This window comes from Aspergillus undulatus (assembly GCF_047715775.1).
Source record: "Aspergillus undulatus strain CBS 261.88 unplaced genomic scaffold BDV17scaffold_2, whole genome shotgun sequence".
Taxonomy (NCBI): Eukaryota; Fungi; Ascomycota; class Eurotiomycetes; order Eurotiales; family Aspergillaceae; genus Aspergillus; species Aspergillus undulatus.
Window position 1 is genome coordinate 882535 of NW_027396606.1, and position 13269 is coordinate 895803.

General features: G+C 52.2%; 7 protein-coding genes across 7 annotated transcripts; 4 read left to right on the top strand and 3 right to left on the bottom strand.

The window, feature by feature from the left end:
• Positions 1–155: 155 nt before the first annotated feature.
• On the bottom strand, positions 156–1021 carry BDV17DRAFT_250887 (uncharacterized protein). Its single transcript, XM_073756366.1, has 2 exons — positions 688–1021; positions 156–588 (listed from the first exon to the last, which is right to left on the bottom strand). The coding sequence occupies exons 1-2, from the start codon at positions 973–975 to the stop codon at positions 382–384; spliced, it is 495 nt and encodes a 164-aa protein (XP_073620743.1). The 5' UTR covers positions 976–1021; the 3' UTR covers positions 156–381.
• Positions 1022–1494: 473 nt separating this feature from the next.
• Positions 1495–3034, bottom strand: BDV17DRAFT_278946 (B-type cyclin nimE; the record flags this gene model as incomplete). Its single annotated transcript, XM_073759625.1, has 3 exons — positions 1495–1592; positions 1645–1783; positions 1835–3034. The coding sequence occupies 3 exons, from the start codon at positions 3032–3034 to the stop codon at positions 1495–1497; spliced, it is 1437 nt and encodes a 478-aa protein (XP_073620744.1).
• Positions 3035–3631: 597 nt separating this feature from the next.
• Positions 3632–4316, top strand: BDV17DRAFT_250892 (uncharacterized protein). The gene has a single exon (XM_073756367.1). The coding sequence runs from the start codon at positions 3741–3743 to the stop codon at positions 3981–3983; it is 243 nt and encodes an 80-aa protein (XP_073620745.1). The 5' UTR covers positions 3632–3740; the 3' UTR covers positions 3984–4316.
• BDV17DRAFT_250893 (mitochondrial 54S ribosomal protein uL2m) lies at positions 4304–6216 on the top strand. Its single transcript, XM_073756368.1, has 2 exons — positions 4304–5747; positions 5800–6216. Exons 1-2 carry the CDS (start codon positions 4476–4478, stop codon positions 5899–5901), a joined length of 1374 nt encoding a protein of 457 aa, XP_073620746.1. The 5' UTR covers positions 4304–4475; the 3' UTR covers positions 5902–6216.
• Positions 6217–6223: 7 nt separating this feature from the next.
• Positions 6224–9879, top strand: BDV17DRAFT_250898 (putative C6 transcription factor Prf). The gene is made up of 6 exons (XM_073756369.1): positions 6224–6796; positions 6865–7150; positions 7203–7722; positions 7779–8270; positions 8331–8600; positions 8665–9879. The coding sequence occupies exons 1-6, from the start codon at positions 6499–6501 to the stop codon at positions 9442–9444; spliced, it is 2646 nt and encodes an 881-aa protein (XP_073620747.1). The 5' UTR covers positions 6224–6498; the 3' UTR covers positions 9445–9879.
• Positions 9880–9912: 33 nt separating this feature from the next.
• Positions 9913–11163, bottom strand: BDV17DRAFT_286720 (WD repeat-containing protein; the record flags this gene model as incomplete). Its single annotated transcript, XM_073760989.1, has 3 exons — positions 9913–10593; positions 10657–10969; positions 11045–11163. 3 exons carry the CDS (start codon positions 11161–11163, stop codon positions 9913–9915), a joined length of 1113 nt encoding a protein of 370 aa, XP_073620748.1.
• Positions 11164–11707: 544 nt separating this feature from the next.
• BDV17DRAFT_286721 (ribonuclease P protein subunit p40) lies at positions 11708–13225 on the top strand (the record flags this gene model as incomplete). Its single annotated transcript, XM_073760990.1, has 7 exons — positions 11708–11854; positions 11912–12056; positions 12113–12175; positions 12228–12329; positions 12385–12528; positions 12583–12925; positions 13003–13225. 7 exons carry the CDS (start codon positions 11708–11710, stop codon positions 13223–13225), a joined length of 1167 nt encoding a protein of 388 aa, XP_073620749.1.
• Positions 13226–13269: the final 44 nt, after the last annotated feature.

Below are 13269 nucleotides of genomic sequence, written 5' to 3' on the forward strand. Positions count from 1 at the left end.
AGATATTGAAACGCATAGCACTCGCGCCCTGTATCTATACCTATGGTAGCCATCCCGTGAGACCTCAGACGAACGAGAAATACAAATATCCTATAATCTCCCCTTTCCCTTCCAATAACCACCCCCAAACTCCCCCTCCAAATCCACCCCCTCCGCCTCCCTCACCCTGACAACCTCCCTCGCAACACTCTCCCTCAAAACCGCCACCAACCTCTCCGCCTCGCCATCATCCAAATCCTCCCTCTGCCCGCGCCCAAACATAATGAAGCTCATTTTAGCACCTGTTGATGCAGCCCCTAGTGGCGGGCGAGGGACGATGTGGAAGTGGACGTGGGGGACGACTTGGGCGGCTCCCGCGCCTGTTGATGGTTGTTGTTAGTATTAGCATCTGGGGGCTGTGACGAGTATCAAAAAATGAAAGGAGGGTAATGTACCGTTATTCTGAACGACGTTCCAGTTCCAGCTTGGGTCTGTCAATGCAGAACTAGAGCTATTCGCATCTACATCTGTGCTCTCCGCCTCCGTCTCCGTCTCCCCGAATACGGTCCTCATTACGGCGCGCGAGAGGACGGGGAGCCATGTTCCTAGCTAGATTACGGTCAACAAGAACTCAACATCATAGATCCACAGATACATCCAACCTCACCACGTATCTAATGAGTTCAGATTACAGTATACAAGACATACCTCCCTACTAACCAAAACCCCCACCTCGCCCAACTTCTCGTAATGGTTCCGCGGAACAACAAGGAGATGGCCCTGTGTCAAGGGCATGATGTCCAGGAAGGCAAGGATATGCTTCGTGGAGAGGATGAGGAAAGCGTGTCCTTCTTCGCCTGGGTTTAGTGTTGGTGTTGGTGTTGGCTGTGGAGGTGATAAGGACTGCGAGGCCGTGTCTGTCGTCGGGAGATATCTCGATGGAGGAACTGGCGGATGAGCGGCTGCAATTTCACAGAAGGGGCACGAGGTTAGCATCCTGATTCTTTATTGGTGTTGGTTAATGATAAACTTATGAAGAGGTATATGGGGGCTGTAGTAGACTTGGGTGTAGTTGGGGGGCGACCTCGGCTGTTGCCGCGCCGAGGCGCGAAACATATTTGGAGCTATTGACGCCTATGTTTATTCCAAGTGAAAACACTATCGCCGACATAATGTTGTACAAATCAATGGCTCCGTAGTCTGGCTAAACAGAATTGAATTGAGTATCGCTAAACTTGGAAAAGTATAATTAAGCAAAGGTGAAACATCCCGAGGGCACCCAAGAAGTGTATAGAGAAGTGAACTGAAAAGCAAGTGTCAAAACAAACGCAACCAGAGCGCCAGACACCTCCCGTGAAGCCGAAGAATGCCAATGTCCGCAATGAAACAGGATGCCGTCGTAAACATATGCAAGAGCTACCCTAAACCCATCACAAACAAAATGCCAACATATCGAGAACACCAACTCCAAGCCTAAGGCTACCCTAACACAGAAAAAGACCGAAGACATCTGGTTTATTCGTGGTCTTTGAGGGAGCTGTAGGGTTCTGAGAGTGCGCTATCAATGTATACGTGGTGGTATTTCTTAGCCCATTGTCGAGTCATGATGGAGGCTGGACGGGGCGTTAGCATGCGTCCATAGTAGTTATTAATGTGAAAGCTTACCCTTGAGGAACTTCTTGCTGGCGTATTTCTTGAAGAATGCTTCGTGGCAGACTGGACGATGGAGGTAGTCGACCATCAAACGGAAGACAGGGTCGATCTCCTCTTCAGTGTATCCGGCGTAGTGGGAGAGAGTAGCATCCTATACAAGGATTAGTTAATAATTTCAAACAATCGACGCAGCATAACTTACCCAAGGACCACGGTCCAAGATCAGACGAGCCAGGTACATGGCTGCTGCACCAACTTGGCTCTGAGGGAAACCCAAGAACCTGTGATCGAGAAGACTGATTTCCATCAAGTATTTACCGAGGGTACGTGTCTGGATGTCGTAGTTGTCTGCCTTGGAGATTCTGCGAAGGAAGTTCATGGGGTTAGGGTAGCTCATGTTGTACTCGAGTGTCGCCAGGATGTGACGTTCGGCGTCCAGAATTTCCTTATCGGAAAAGGTCTCGTCGGCGACGTGACTGAAGTTGGCGACGTGTGGTGAGAGGACTTCTTCGTACTTTGAGGCGATAAACATAGCAGCCACACCGACCAACTGGAGACGGTCCAGGGCCACCACTTCAGCAGAGAGGAACCGATCAATGAGGTTAACGGCAAGGAAGAGAGTCTCAGGCAGAAGGCGGAAGCGAGTGTGCACCTCGATGAGCCAGTCGACGAGGATACCGCGCATCTTCCACTCTAGATCGGGCTGGTGATCGATGTAGTCGGGGTTCGGCAGGGTCTCCATCTCCAAATCGCGAAGATAGTCAAAAATCTCCACCACATACTCAGCGGCCATCAGAGGGTCATCCAGATCCTCAGTGTCTAGGTCTGCAACAAAGTCTTGAGGTTCTTTGGCGAGTTCCTCCGCCTGTGTCCGTGATTTGGCATTCTCTTTCAAGGAAACAACCTCAGCTTGCTTTTCAACCTTCTCAATGTCGACCTTCTTGCGTGGAGGCTCTTCTTGTTGGTACGTCTTCTCCTGGAGCGACTTCTGGCTGGAGGTCCGCTTCATCGCGCTTCCCATACCGGATCCACTCCCAGGGCGCTTTGTCTCGGGGGCAGGCTTCTTCGCATTGTTGTCTTTGGCTCCAAGGGCTGTGCGCGACAAGTTGTTACGGTTAAGCTTCTGGACTCCGCCCGACTGCATAGTTGCTTTTGATGTCAGACCAGTCTTGCTTGTGGCCTTCTTCACGTCCTTTGTCTCGCCATTGTCTGCCTTGCCAACATTGCTGACATCACCAAGGGCGGCGCGTTTCCTTTGGGTTCCAGCGGTGCCTGTAGCAGCTTTCTTTGTCTGAAGAGGTTTCTTGAGGGCACCGTTGGCAGCGGGGGCGTCGGTTGTGAGAGCAGCGGCCTTTGCTCGCGTCACGCGCGTTGACGGACCATTTTCATCGTTCTCATTCATGGCACCTCGCGTGCGAAGGTTCCGGGCCTGAGCAGAAGCCTTCCAATTAGTCGAGGGTCCTCGCGTCGACCAGGTGAACCAATCGTAGTACCGATCGATGACGCGTCTATTGTTGGAACAAACTTACCGGAGGCATGACGAGAAGGGTGCGAGGTGCAGGAAAAAACCCTCAACAGATAGGAGAAAGATAGGTAGAGGATAATAGGGTTCTGTTGATTCACGTCGCTGGTGTTCAGTCAGCATTCCCTGATGGAGTCAAAATAGCCAGGGGACAGCAGCATTTGCGCACGTACCAAGCGCGAGTATGTCAACCTTCAAGCAATCGGTCGATATAGCGCAGAGATGAAAGGATCAACCGAGAGGAATGTGGAACGGCTTGGTTCAAGGTCGTATATGGGTTTGTTGATATCGGTCAAGTTCTCAATCGGAGTTAAACACGTAGCTTTCAGGACGCGCAGCTCGCTCTAGCAACACGAAATAATGCTGGAAGAGGGTATAGAAAGATCAAGAAAGTAAAATATGAACAAGAAACACGAGAATATCTAGGGAAGCGTCAAGGATGCGTGAAGTAGGAGCTGCTCTTGAAGGTATGTTGATGGGGGGGGGGGGGGTGGATGTAGGAGAAGACGGTAGGCCACTTGACAGGGCACAGGCGATGTTTGGCCCTACTGTTTAGCGCGGAAGTCAGCCAGGCTGGGAAAGACTGATGCCCCACACCACAATCCGGTCAGGCCGCGAGCAATTACGTCGTAGACGCGGGACTTATATGCTCGTTTGTGCAGGTATCGAGGGTATTTCGCTATGTACGTTGCGTCTGCTTTTTTTGCAAGAGCCTTTTGGACGTGAGAAAGAGAAAGTTCGTGATAGTGAAGAGGAAAGGGAGGAGCAGGAGAGGGGAAGAAGTCAAAAAGAGAGCTTCCTTCGGTTCTTTTATGCCAGTTCTGTATGAAAGCGTAAATTGACCATTCACGGTCTCGACAATGGCAGCAAAATGGCGTGGTAAAGTGGTAATGGTACGGTCAGGAAAGCACCGCGGAAGTTGTCCAGGCGATGAGGTTCAACGCAACGCGCCAAAACCCGTGAAGCGGTGCGACACGATCACCCAAACAACTCCCGTTGCCGGGCAACCGCTGTTCGCCGTGCGACGCGCGTGGTCCCGTGATTCGCACCAGCCACGGTACCTGGAATATGGCGGTGCAAATCACGTGAAAGATTACACCGCCACAGCCGCAAACCCTCCGGAGACATTTTTGCTCAGCCGGGGCCGACGGTGCTTGTTGGCAGTTGCAGTTTGTCACGGTCATTCGACAACGACCCCGTGGGACTCGCTGTATTCCGAAACCGGTCCGGGCATGATCGTGCAATAGTTTTTTCGCCTTGACTTGTACGATATTGCGCATTGGGGCCCAATTGGACCCTTCCACAGAGCATACCGTGCAATATGCTTCAACAAAGGGTCGCCCTTAGGGCCATCCGACTTCCAGTCCGATGCTTGCCATCTATCACTCCTCGTGCCTATTCTACCGATGTCCAGCAAAACGCAGAGTCTCCCCCTTACGCCGAGTCTTCAAGCTCGACGGTCGACTACGGCCTTGGAATGGCTCCTCCACCCCTCCGTCAGGATTCCACCGTACCCGTGCGGAAATACACGCCGCGCACCCCCGGTGTCCGGCATTTACGGAGACCCGATATCGATCATTTGTGGAAAGGTCGTCCAGTCCACAAGTTGACATTTCCCAAGCGCGGCCATAGCAAAGGTGGTCGGAACAACACCGGTAGAGTCACCGTCCGTCATCATGGTGGTGGACACAAGCGCCGGATTCGAGTCGTCGACTTCAAAAGAGATGCCCCCGGACCGCACCTCGTTGAGCGCATTGAGCACGATCCCGGACGAAGCGCGCACATTGCGCTCCTTCGCAGCCAAGAAACTCAAAAGCTAAGCTACATTGTCGCTGCAGATGGTATGCGGGCAGGAGATGTTGTACAAAGTTATATGGCTGGCATTCCTCAAGATTTGTGGGAGAGCATGGGAGGAGCTGTCGACCCTGGTGTGTTGGCTGCCAGAACTGCCTGGAGAGGAAACTGCTTGCCTCTGCACATGGTTCCGGTTGGGTCACTAATCTATAATGTCGGCCTCCGTCCTGGGCAGGGAGCGCAGCTCTGCCGTAGTGCGGGCACGTTTGCAACAGTGATCTCTAAAGGTGTCAATCAGATAGCTGCAGCCGACAAAGAGATTAAGATTCAGAAGCAGATTAAGCGGGAACAGGCTCAGCAGGAACAGGCTCAGCAGGAACAGGTCCAGCCGGAACAGGCGCAGCCGGAACAGGCACAGCCGGAACAACCACAGCAAGAAGAGGCACAGCAGGACCAGGCGGAGCAGGAAGGAGCAGAGACGAAGGAGAAGAAAGGTAGAAGAAAGAAGCGCATGTCGCAGCGCGCGAGACAGGCTCGTGAGCGCATCCTTTCGCATGTCACGATTCGCCTTTCGAGTGGTGAGGTCCGTCTCCTTCACAAAGACTGCTGTGCCACCATCGGTGTCGCTAGCAATCCGATGTACGAGTATTCGCAGCTTGGTAAGGCAGGACGATCACGATGGCTGAACGTTCGGCCGACAGTCCGTGGTCTCGCCATGAACGCTGCCGACCACCCTCACGGTGGTGGACGAGGAAAGTCGAAGGGTAACGTCAACCCGAAGAGTCCTTGGGGTCTGCCGGTACGTGTACTCTCATTCAGTAATTGCTGCAACTTGCTAATTAATTATACAGGCGAAAGGCGGCTACAAGACTCGGCCCAGGCAGAAGCCCAACAAAGCTGTGGTCATTCCACGAGTCCGCAACCAGGGGAAGCGTCGTAGAGGATACCACTAGCCTATTTTCGTTTGTCCCGGCTGGGAACTACGCAGCTGCCTACCTCTTCCTTGTACCTTTGTATTATACGAATGTCTATCTTGTCAATGCAGGGCATGTCTCTTGTATACTTCGGATATCTTTTCGCACGGTTGTTTCTGCGATGGCGTTAATTTGTGCATTATGGGCTACGATAGAAATACATAAGCCTGCTCTATATAACCTCCAGAAACACTGGTAATTGTACGTTGGATCAGATCATGTCTATTAAACGAGGCAACCACCAAAATGCCATTCACGGTGGTTGTCAGATAAAAAACGTGGCGCTCGTATCCGCTGAATTTCCCCCAAAGGAAGCGATGACAACTGAGGCCCGTTCGTGGCGCAGTGCTGCCTTGGTATTCCTTCAAAAATCGACATTTATTATTCATCAACCCATTCATTCCCTAACTAACCAGTTATCGCTTCACTTGCTCCTAATGCGGGGTCTCCAGACCTGCCCACATTTTCTTTGTGATCGAGGCTGAGCACCTCTGACTCTTTGCTCTTGCTCTCTCCCGCACTCCCCTCCACTGCAGTCTCGCCCGAAGCGCTGCGCCCCACGACCTCGACAACGCCATGGCCGGCTACCTCGATGACCAGGGCCAGCCGCGGATCAATTTCGAGATCCCTCCATCAAACTCAGAACAATACTCCTCCCAAGCCACCGCAGGCCCTGGTAATGGCGACAGCAGCTACGTCCCCCGTCCCAAGCGCATCGCATGTGCGGTCTGTCGCCGGAGGAAGCTCAGATGCGATGGGAGGAAGCCCAGCTGTGGGACGTGCTCGCGGCTAGGCCATGAATGCACATACGATGAGGCACGGAAGAAGAGTGGTCCAAAGAGGGGATATGTCAAGCAGTTGGAAGCCCGGCTAGGTGTGTTGCATTGCGGACGGACTGCGCGGTCATGGAATTGTGCTGCTAACGCTGTCACTCAACTACAGCGCAGGTCGAGACGATGCTCAAGACCCAGGAGCCTACTGCTAGTGCGCCGCAGCGTCAAGAACACACCTTTCCTGTTACTCTGCCGAATGAACCTGCCGGTGCTGGGATGCATGTCATGGTTGACAGCATGAACAATTCGATATCCCCGGCAGGAGCCCAACCGATGGCTGGACCGACTACTTCTTTTACACCGGAGGAAATGGATACAACGAACAACTTTGACTGGGGCATGATTAGTTTGGGACTGGAGGAACCTTTCCCCGCTCGCGATGTTATAGATGAGCTGTATGTACTCTGTCCGCATCTCTTGGTGCGCGCACATCTCACACCTCGCCAGGACACAAATCTATTTCGAGAAGACCCACGAGTTCATACCGATTATACATCGACCTCGATACATGGCTGCGATGGGGTTTGCGCCCAACTCGCGGCCTCCAGCATGCTTGCAATACATCGTTTGGGCCCACGCCGCGGCTGTCAGTGAGAAGTATGCCAATCTGCATGCACTTTTCTACCAACGTGCTCGTAAGTACATCGAGTTGGATCAGATGAAAGGTCTCGGAGAAAGCATCCTGAGCCTCGCGCATTGTCAGACCTGGCTTCTCATCGGCTGCTACGAGTACAAAATGATGTTCTTCCCCCGAGCATGGTTGAGCGCTGGTTCGGCTTCAAGACTGGCCGTTATGCTTGGCTTGCATCGCATAGATGGCGAGGGCCTCGAGGTGAAGCAATGTTTACCACCGCCGAGAGATTGGACAGAGCAAGAAGAACGACGAAGGGTCTTCTGGATGACGTTTTCCGTCGACAGATACGCAAGTATTGGGACCGGATGGCCTACTTGTATTGATGAGCGAGATGTCAGTCTGAAAGTATCCGAAGGCTTACAGGATGAGGCGACTAACAGTAATCATAGATCATGACCAATCTTCCGGCGAGCGAAGAAGCATTCGTCAACGGCAAATCAGAAAAGACCGCGCGCCTGAGCGACGCTCTCACGGGCGAGGATCTGGCAACGCTGTCGCCATTCGCGAGTGTCGCGTTCGTTTCATGCTTGCTAGGCCGAAATCTAACCCACCTTCATCGGCCCGAACCACAAGACAATGATAACGATCTCAACGGCATTTTCTGGCAGCGGCATCGGTACCATGACAACATTCTGCTGCACTTTGCTCTATCAATGCCGAGCCACTTGCGACTTCCAGCCGGGATGTCCGATGCCAACGTCCTCTTTTGCAACCTAGCCGTCCACACATCTACCATATGCCTCCACCAGGCGGCAATTTTCAAAGCCGAGAAAAACGGCATGCCAGAACAGATCATCTTGGAGAGCAAGCGGAGGTGTATAGTTGCAGCTGATCAAATCTCCAGCATCATGAAAATGGTTAGCTCGATGGACATGAGCAAGGTAGGCTGAGAAGAATCTCATTTGTGTCGCAGCATAAGCTAATCCGGCCCGCGCCTCTAGATGAATCCTTTCATATCATTTTGTGTCTATGTCGCGGCTCGCGTCTTTGTACAATACCTCAAGTTCCGCCCTGATGACACCGCTGCTCGCTCTTCGTTGCAGTTCGTCTTTGTCGTTCTCGATGCTCTAAAGATTCAGAGTCCTCTCACCGAATCTTTCCTCGTCCAGCTAGAGGTCGACATTGAGGGGACGCCATTCCAAGACATCCGACTACCGACGAATAGCCAGCCCTCGCGAAGGCAATTTTTCGGAAAACATACATACGGAGAGGTATATCTATTGCACATTTATCGATTGCTAGCGAGAAAAACACGTCCTAATACTTAGAATTCAGACTGCTCCCAATACCGGCGCTATCCACCACTCACTCGCCGTCGGCAAAGCAAGCGAATGCCACATATGGGATCCCAACGCGAAGCCTGAATCTAGCAAACGGGCCAACCTTCCCGTCTGTCTTCCCAATCGCCCACGACCGACCCAGACACGACGGCAAACACCCAACACCTCCATCTCGTCAGTCGTACCACCACTAGCCACAACAAGCAACCTACCAGGCTTCAGCAAAGCACCCTTCATCCCCAACATTAGCGACTCCGCCACCGCCGGCGTCCTCTTCGACATCGAACCCCCGTCCCGCTTCCACGACGTCACGAACTCCGCACCCGAAAGCTCACCTTCAACCATGAATTCCTCCACGCCTTCCTTCATGAGAACAGACCCCGACCGTCCTTCCACCCCTAAACAACCGAACCCTCAGACTTCGTCAAGGTCACTAAGTGCCGCCGCTCAAGAACAAGCCGGCACAACAGCAGTCTCATCAACAGGAGGAACCTTCGAAGGTCCAGACCCACTCAGTCAATTCCATAATCACGATTCTCATAATCCTGCACTATTCTCCATGGGAATACCCTCATCCTCGGGTACCGGTGGTGCAGACCGGCCTCAAGTCCACCAGCAACAGAATATGCCGTCCCCATGGGACTTCCCGATTAATGTCACTGGGGATCCGAATGATCCCGATGCCGAGGCCATCGACCTTATGACGACGGATATGGATGGGTTCAGCGGTGCTCAGTGGGCTCATATCCTTGGCTCTGGGGGCTGGAATCCGTGATCTGATCCTGGCATTGCTGGCTGATGTTTATGATTTCTACTTACATACAAACATACCTGCATACATATATGCACTTATTACGACTGTACTTAACGACTTGTTGGATTGGGTGGGGTTCGAGTTATTTGGAGCTCTGGTTAGTCGGAGTGACTGACTGCGATTGGAGTTTGGATGGTAGATATGGATCGGATCAATTGGCTCGCTCAATATCTGTACTAATTATACACTAATGACAATGAATGAAATCTCGTCTCTATATTTGCATTCTTTGATACTAGCTAGCTGAATCAGATGTACCTATAGCGTTTAATTTTCACATCCACATCCACACCAAAGCTCCTGCTCCTTATGCTGCAACGAAGTATATATATATCATAAGCATAAACGGCATCTAAGCCAACGCCGCATGACCAGCCCAGACAAGCAGACAAGAACAGACAGTAAATACTCCAAGTCAACATCAACCCATTATAACCCCCCACCACCCCCCGCAGCCCCAACAATCCTCAACCCCCCAGCCCCCGACAAATCCGGCGTAGTCGAGTACGCCAACCAATACCTACTCGGATGCCACGCAACAGCCGGAATCCCTTGATTCGAGCCACCGCCCGTATGAACCGTATGCACGCTCTCCCCCGTCTCGACATGGAAAATCTCAATTCCATTCCCACCACACCCAGCCTCATCGCACGCGCCGCAGATAAAGCGGCCGTCGAAGGAGAAACTCACGCCGCGGACGGCGCCGCCGTTGGCGCTTGAGACGGTCCGCCGACAGATCCAGTCTGTTGTGTCCCACAGGGAGATTAGGGCGTCGCTGCCGCCAATGGCGAGGTAGCGGGCTGTTGGGGCTAGGGCGATGGAGAGACATGCGGAGGTGTGGGCGTGGAGGCTGTGGATTGTTGAGAAGGAGGGGTAGGACATTATTTTGACGGTGCCTTCGCCGGTTGTGGCGAAGAGGTGGTAGTTTGAGGATGATGGAGAGGAGGGGTCGTGGGATGGGATGTGGTGGGAGAAGGTCGTGGCGTTGGTTTGGATGGGTTGCGGGTGGGGGTCGAGGATTTTGTAGACGCTGGATTTGGAGGGGTTTTCGCCGGCGGGGATATAAGGGGATGAGGGCGATTCGATGGAGATGGGGACGAGTGTATCGTCCTGTTGTACATCGTCAGTGGCGGCCATCTATATGCGGTTGCGCGGAAATGATTGATAGCTTACCTTCCTCCCGGCAAGCAGGACGCGGCCGTCTGCGGACCAGGACAGTGTAAACGCCTCACCACCGACATCTAGACGGCTAACGCATGTCTTTGAGCGTACGTCCCATATCCGTACTGTGCCGTCACTCGAGCAGCTAGCTAGCTCCGACTCCCGAGTCGGGTTGAAGACGACCTTTTCAATAGCTCCGGTATGACCGCGCAGATCGGTAGAGTACTTTGGGTGGGAGCGCTCTGGGTTCCAAATTCGGAGGGTGCGGTCAACAGACCCTGTAGCGATCAGCTGGCCTGTCGGATTCCAAGCAATTGTGCGAATTCTATGGCATCCCTATAAGCATAAGCTTTCTGCGTCTCGTGGATGGTTGGTAATCACAAACGCGCTGAAGACGTACGTATGAGATCCAGGCCCCTTTGCAGCGGGGTCATGATAGCTTTGTGTCCGAAGTGACCCGAAGGCGAAGCTGAAGCGCTCTTTGGCGACCAGGTTTCGCCGTGCAGGAGGGGGAGCCATTTTGAGTAGCTACCGGTGTAGCTGCGGAGGATGTATGCCCCCGGGGGCAGTTGATCGGAGAAGTTCTCCCACGTAGGAGTCGCTATGAATCGCAGACGGCGAGAGACTAATGAGAAACAATGTGTTAGGGCCGGTCCGAAGAGAAATTGGAGAGAAACCGGCGAGCTTGAAGCTTGGGAAGTTGTAGCAGCTCTGCGAGAGCGCAGTGTCGCCAATCATTTTCGGAGTCTTGCTCGAGATGGAGGCCTTAGTGCCTGAGGCAGAAGCATATCCAAAGTCTGGAGCTTCTCGTCCCGTGCATTCTACAACCATATATTTCTGCCCATGCGCGTCTGGTTCCATATTCCTTCTGGAAGAACTCCTACTCGGAAGAAGCCTTGTTGGCCTAGTGTTCTGTCAACAGGATCTGTCCTATTCACGAACCTTGACATCTCATATAAAACTTCGACTAGGAAGAGGCTCTTCGGCATACCGCTCTAACCCTCCCCGCGCTGGGTTATTTTACTTAACATAGTTGCCTTCAGCACATTGTCAGACTGTTGACATGCTTGGCTTAGAGGAAGATGACGCCTCAGGGCGTGAAAAGAGCTACACTACTATAGCCGAGGTGCCTCTCTTCATCGACCCCAAGCAACCTCCCCTCAAAAAATCTCCTTTCTCAACGATACAGGGACATTCATTCATTCATACGGTATGCTTGACTCTGTAATTCTTGCCAGTGTTAGACATTTGCTAACTCGAGAACAAGGTGGAAGTCACCATGCCCAAAGAAGCCTATTCATCTATTGAGGGCTCATTGGACTCAAAACTGCAGACGCTCCGATATGCGCGGGTTACTATGACACTTTCCTCCTTAATTGACGGAGACTTCTTCAATAAGTTTATCAAAGCAGGTACTTTGCATACCCTTGTGCAGGGTCATTGTTTCTCGACTAATGAAGAATACCAGGAAACATCCTCATGCTATCCCAGGGCCGACGTGGCCTAGATAATACATTCATGCTACATGATGGTAACAAGACAAACCGCCATCTTGCAATAAACCTAGCTAACACAAGCTCCAGGCGTTCTCAAGCTGGAATTGGGTAAGGAAGATTATGAGAAGACCGGGCTGACGGGAAAACCTATCCGCACTGGTGGAAAGAAGCATGCAAAGGAGAGATTCCGTACGTGCTTATGCGCTATTACTTACTTTTCAAGAAAGTCTGATTTGTTCTACAGTTATTGAGCTAAACCTGCGGCTACCGTCTATGCTGCATGGCAAGAAGGGCTTCCAGAGAATAGAGTGGGCCTTCAAGAATGTCCTTAACCAGCCTCTGCCTTGGCTGTTCTTCGATCTGGAGACGGAAACTGGTGTAGCTGAGGGTAACGAGTCTATGAAATTAGTCAAGTGTTTTTAGCCATGCTAACCGGAGATAGGCCACACGCCTTTAAATCACCATAACCCACAAATCCGCGCTTGCGAACCAAACACGACAACCCACAAGAACATAAACACCCCATCGTTTTCAGACCTAAAGATCACACCTGATACCCCGGAATCAGAGCTGAGAGATATGTGCGGCGAAGTTTCCGAGTGGCTGGCAATGGTATCGCTCGGATCTCAACGAGTTTCTGCACACGACGATATAGACCCATACCTCTGCCGATACGAGGCGCCGGAAATAGGCGACAGCGGGCCAAAGCCCGCCGACCTAGTAACTCTCAAATGGCGCGGGTTTATCCCGCCGAAATGGATTACGCAGTTGGTTATTACGCTTTTGTATGGCTTCCCTTGGCCTACCTTAACCCAACCATGAAGTATAAAGAAAACTGATACTGACTGTTTCGACCTTCCAGCCGAGAAACCGCATCCAGGGTTCGTAAAACACCTACTTGGTTCGCACTCTCTGCAAGTGCTCTAGGCCGAGATGCGGTAGAGGGTAAGGATAGGTATACGATCATGGTATTACCTGCTGTTAGCTCTGATGGCGATGATATCGCTCAGGGGGACGAAGATGCGAAGGCTAAGGGTGCTCGTCCTTGTATCTGCTGGGAATATATCGGCGCGTCAATACTATAATGATAGATGTATTAATTTCTAAGCCAGCAAGGTAAAACGAGGAA

Excerpts from the sequence above, each read along its gene's own strand:
- BDV17DRAFT_250898 (XM_073756369.1), top strand. The coding sequence starts at position 6,499 with ATGGCCGGCTACCTCGATGACCAGGGCCAGCCGCGGATCAATTTCGAG. Across the intron at positions 6,797-6,864 it reads GCAGTTGGAAGCCCGGCTAG|CGCAGGTCGAGACGATGCTC; the intron begins GTGTGTTGCATT and ends ACTCAACTACAG. Across the intron at positions 7,151-7,202 it reads CGCGATGTTATAGATGAGCT|GACACAAATCTATTTCGAGA; the intron begins GTATGTACTCTG and ends ACACCTCGCCAG.
- BDV17DRAFT_250893 (XM_073756368.1), top strand. The coding sequence starts at position 4,476 with ATGCTTCAACAAAGGGTCGCCCTTAGGGCCATCCGACTTCCAGTCCGA. Across the intron at positions 5,748-5,799 it reads AGAGTCCTTGGGGTCTGCCG|GCGAAAGGCGGCTACAAGAC; the intron begins GTACGTGTACTC and ends TTAATTATACAG.
- BDV17DRAFT_250892 (XM_073756367.1), top strand. The coding sequence starts at position 3,741 with ATGCCCCACACCACAATCCGGTCAGGCCGCGAGCAATTACGTCGTAGA.
- BDV17DRAFT_250887 (XM_073756366.1), bottom strand. The coding sequence starts at position 975 with ATGCTAACCTCGTGCCCCTTCTGTGAAATTGCAGCCGCTCATCCGCCA. Across the intron at positions 589-687 it reads GGGTTTTGGTTAGTAGGGAG|CTAGGAACATGGCTCCCCGT; the intron begins GTATGTCTTGTA and ends ACCGTAATCTAG.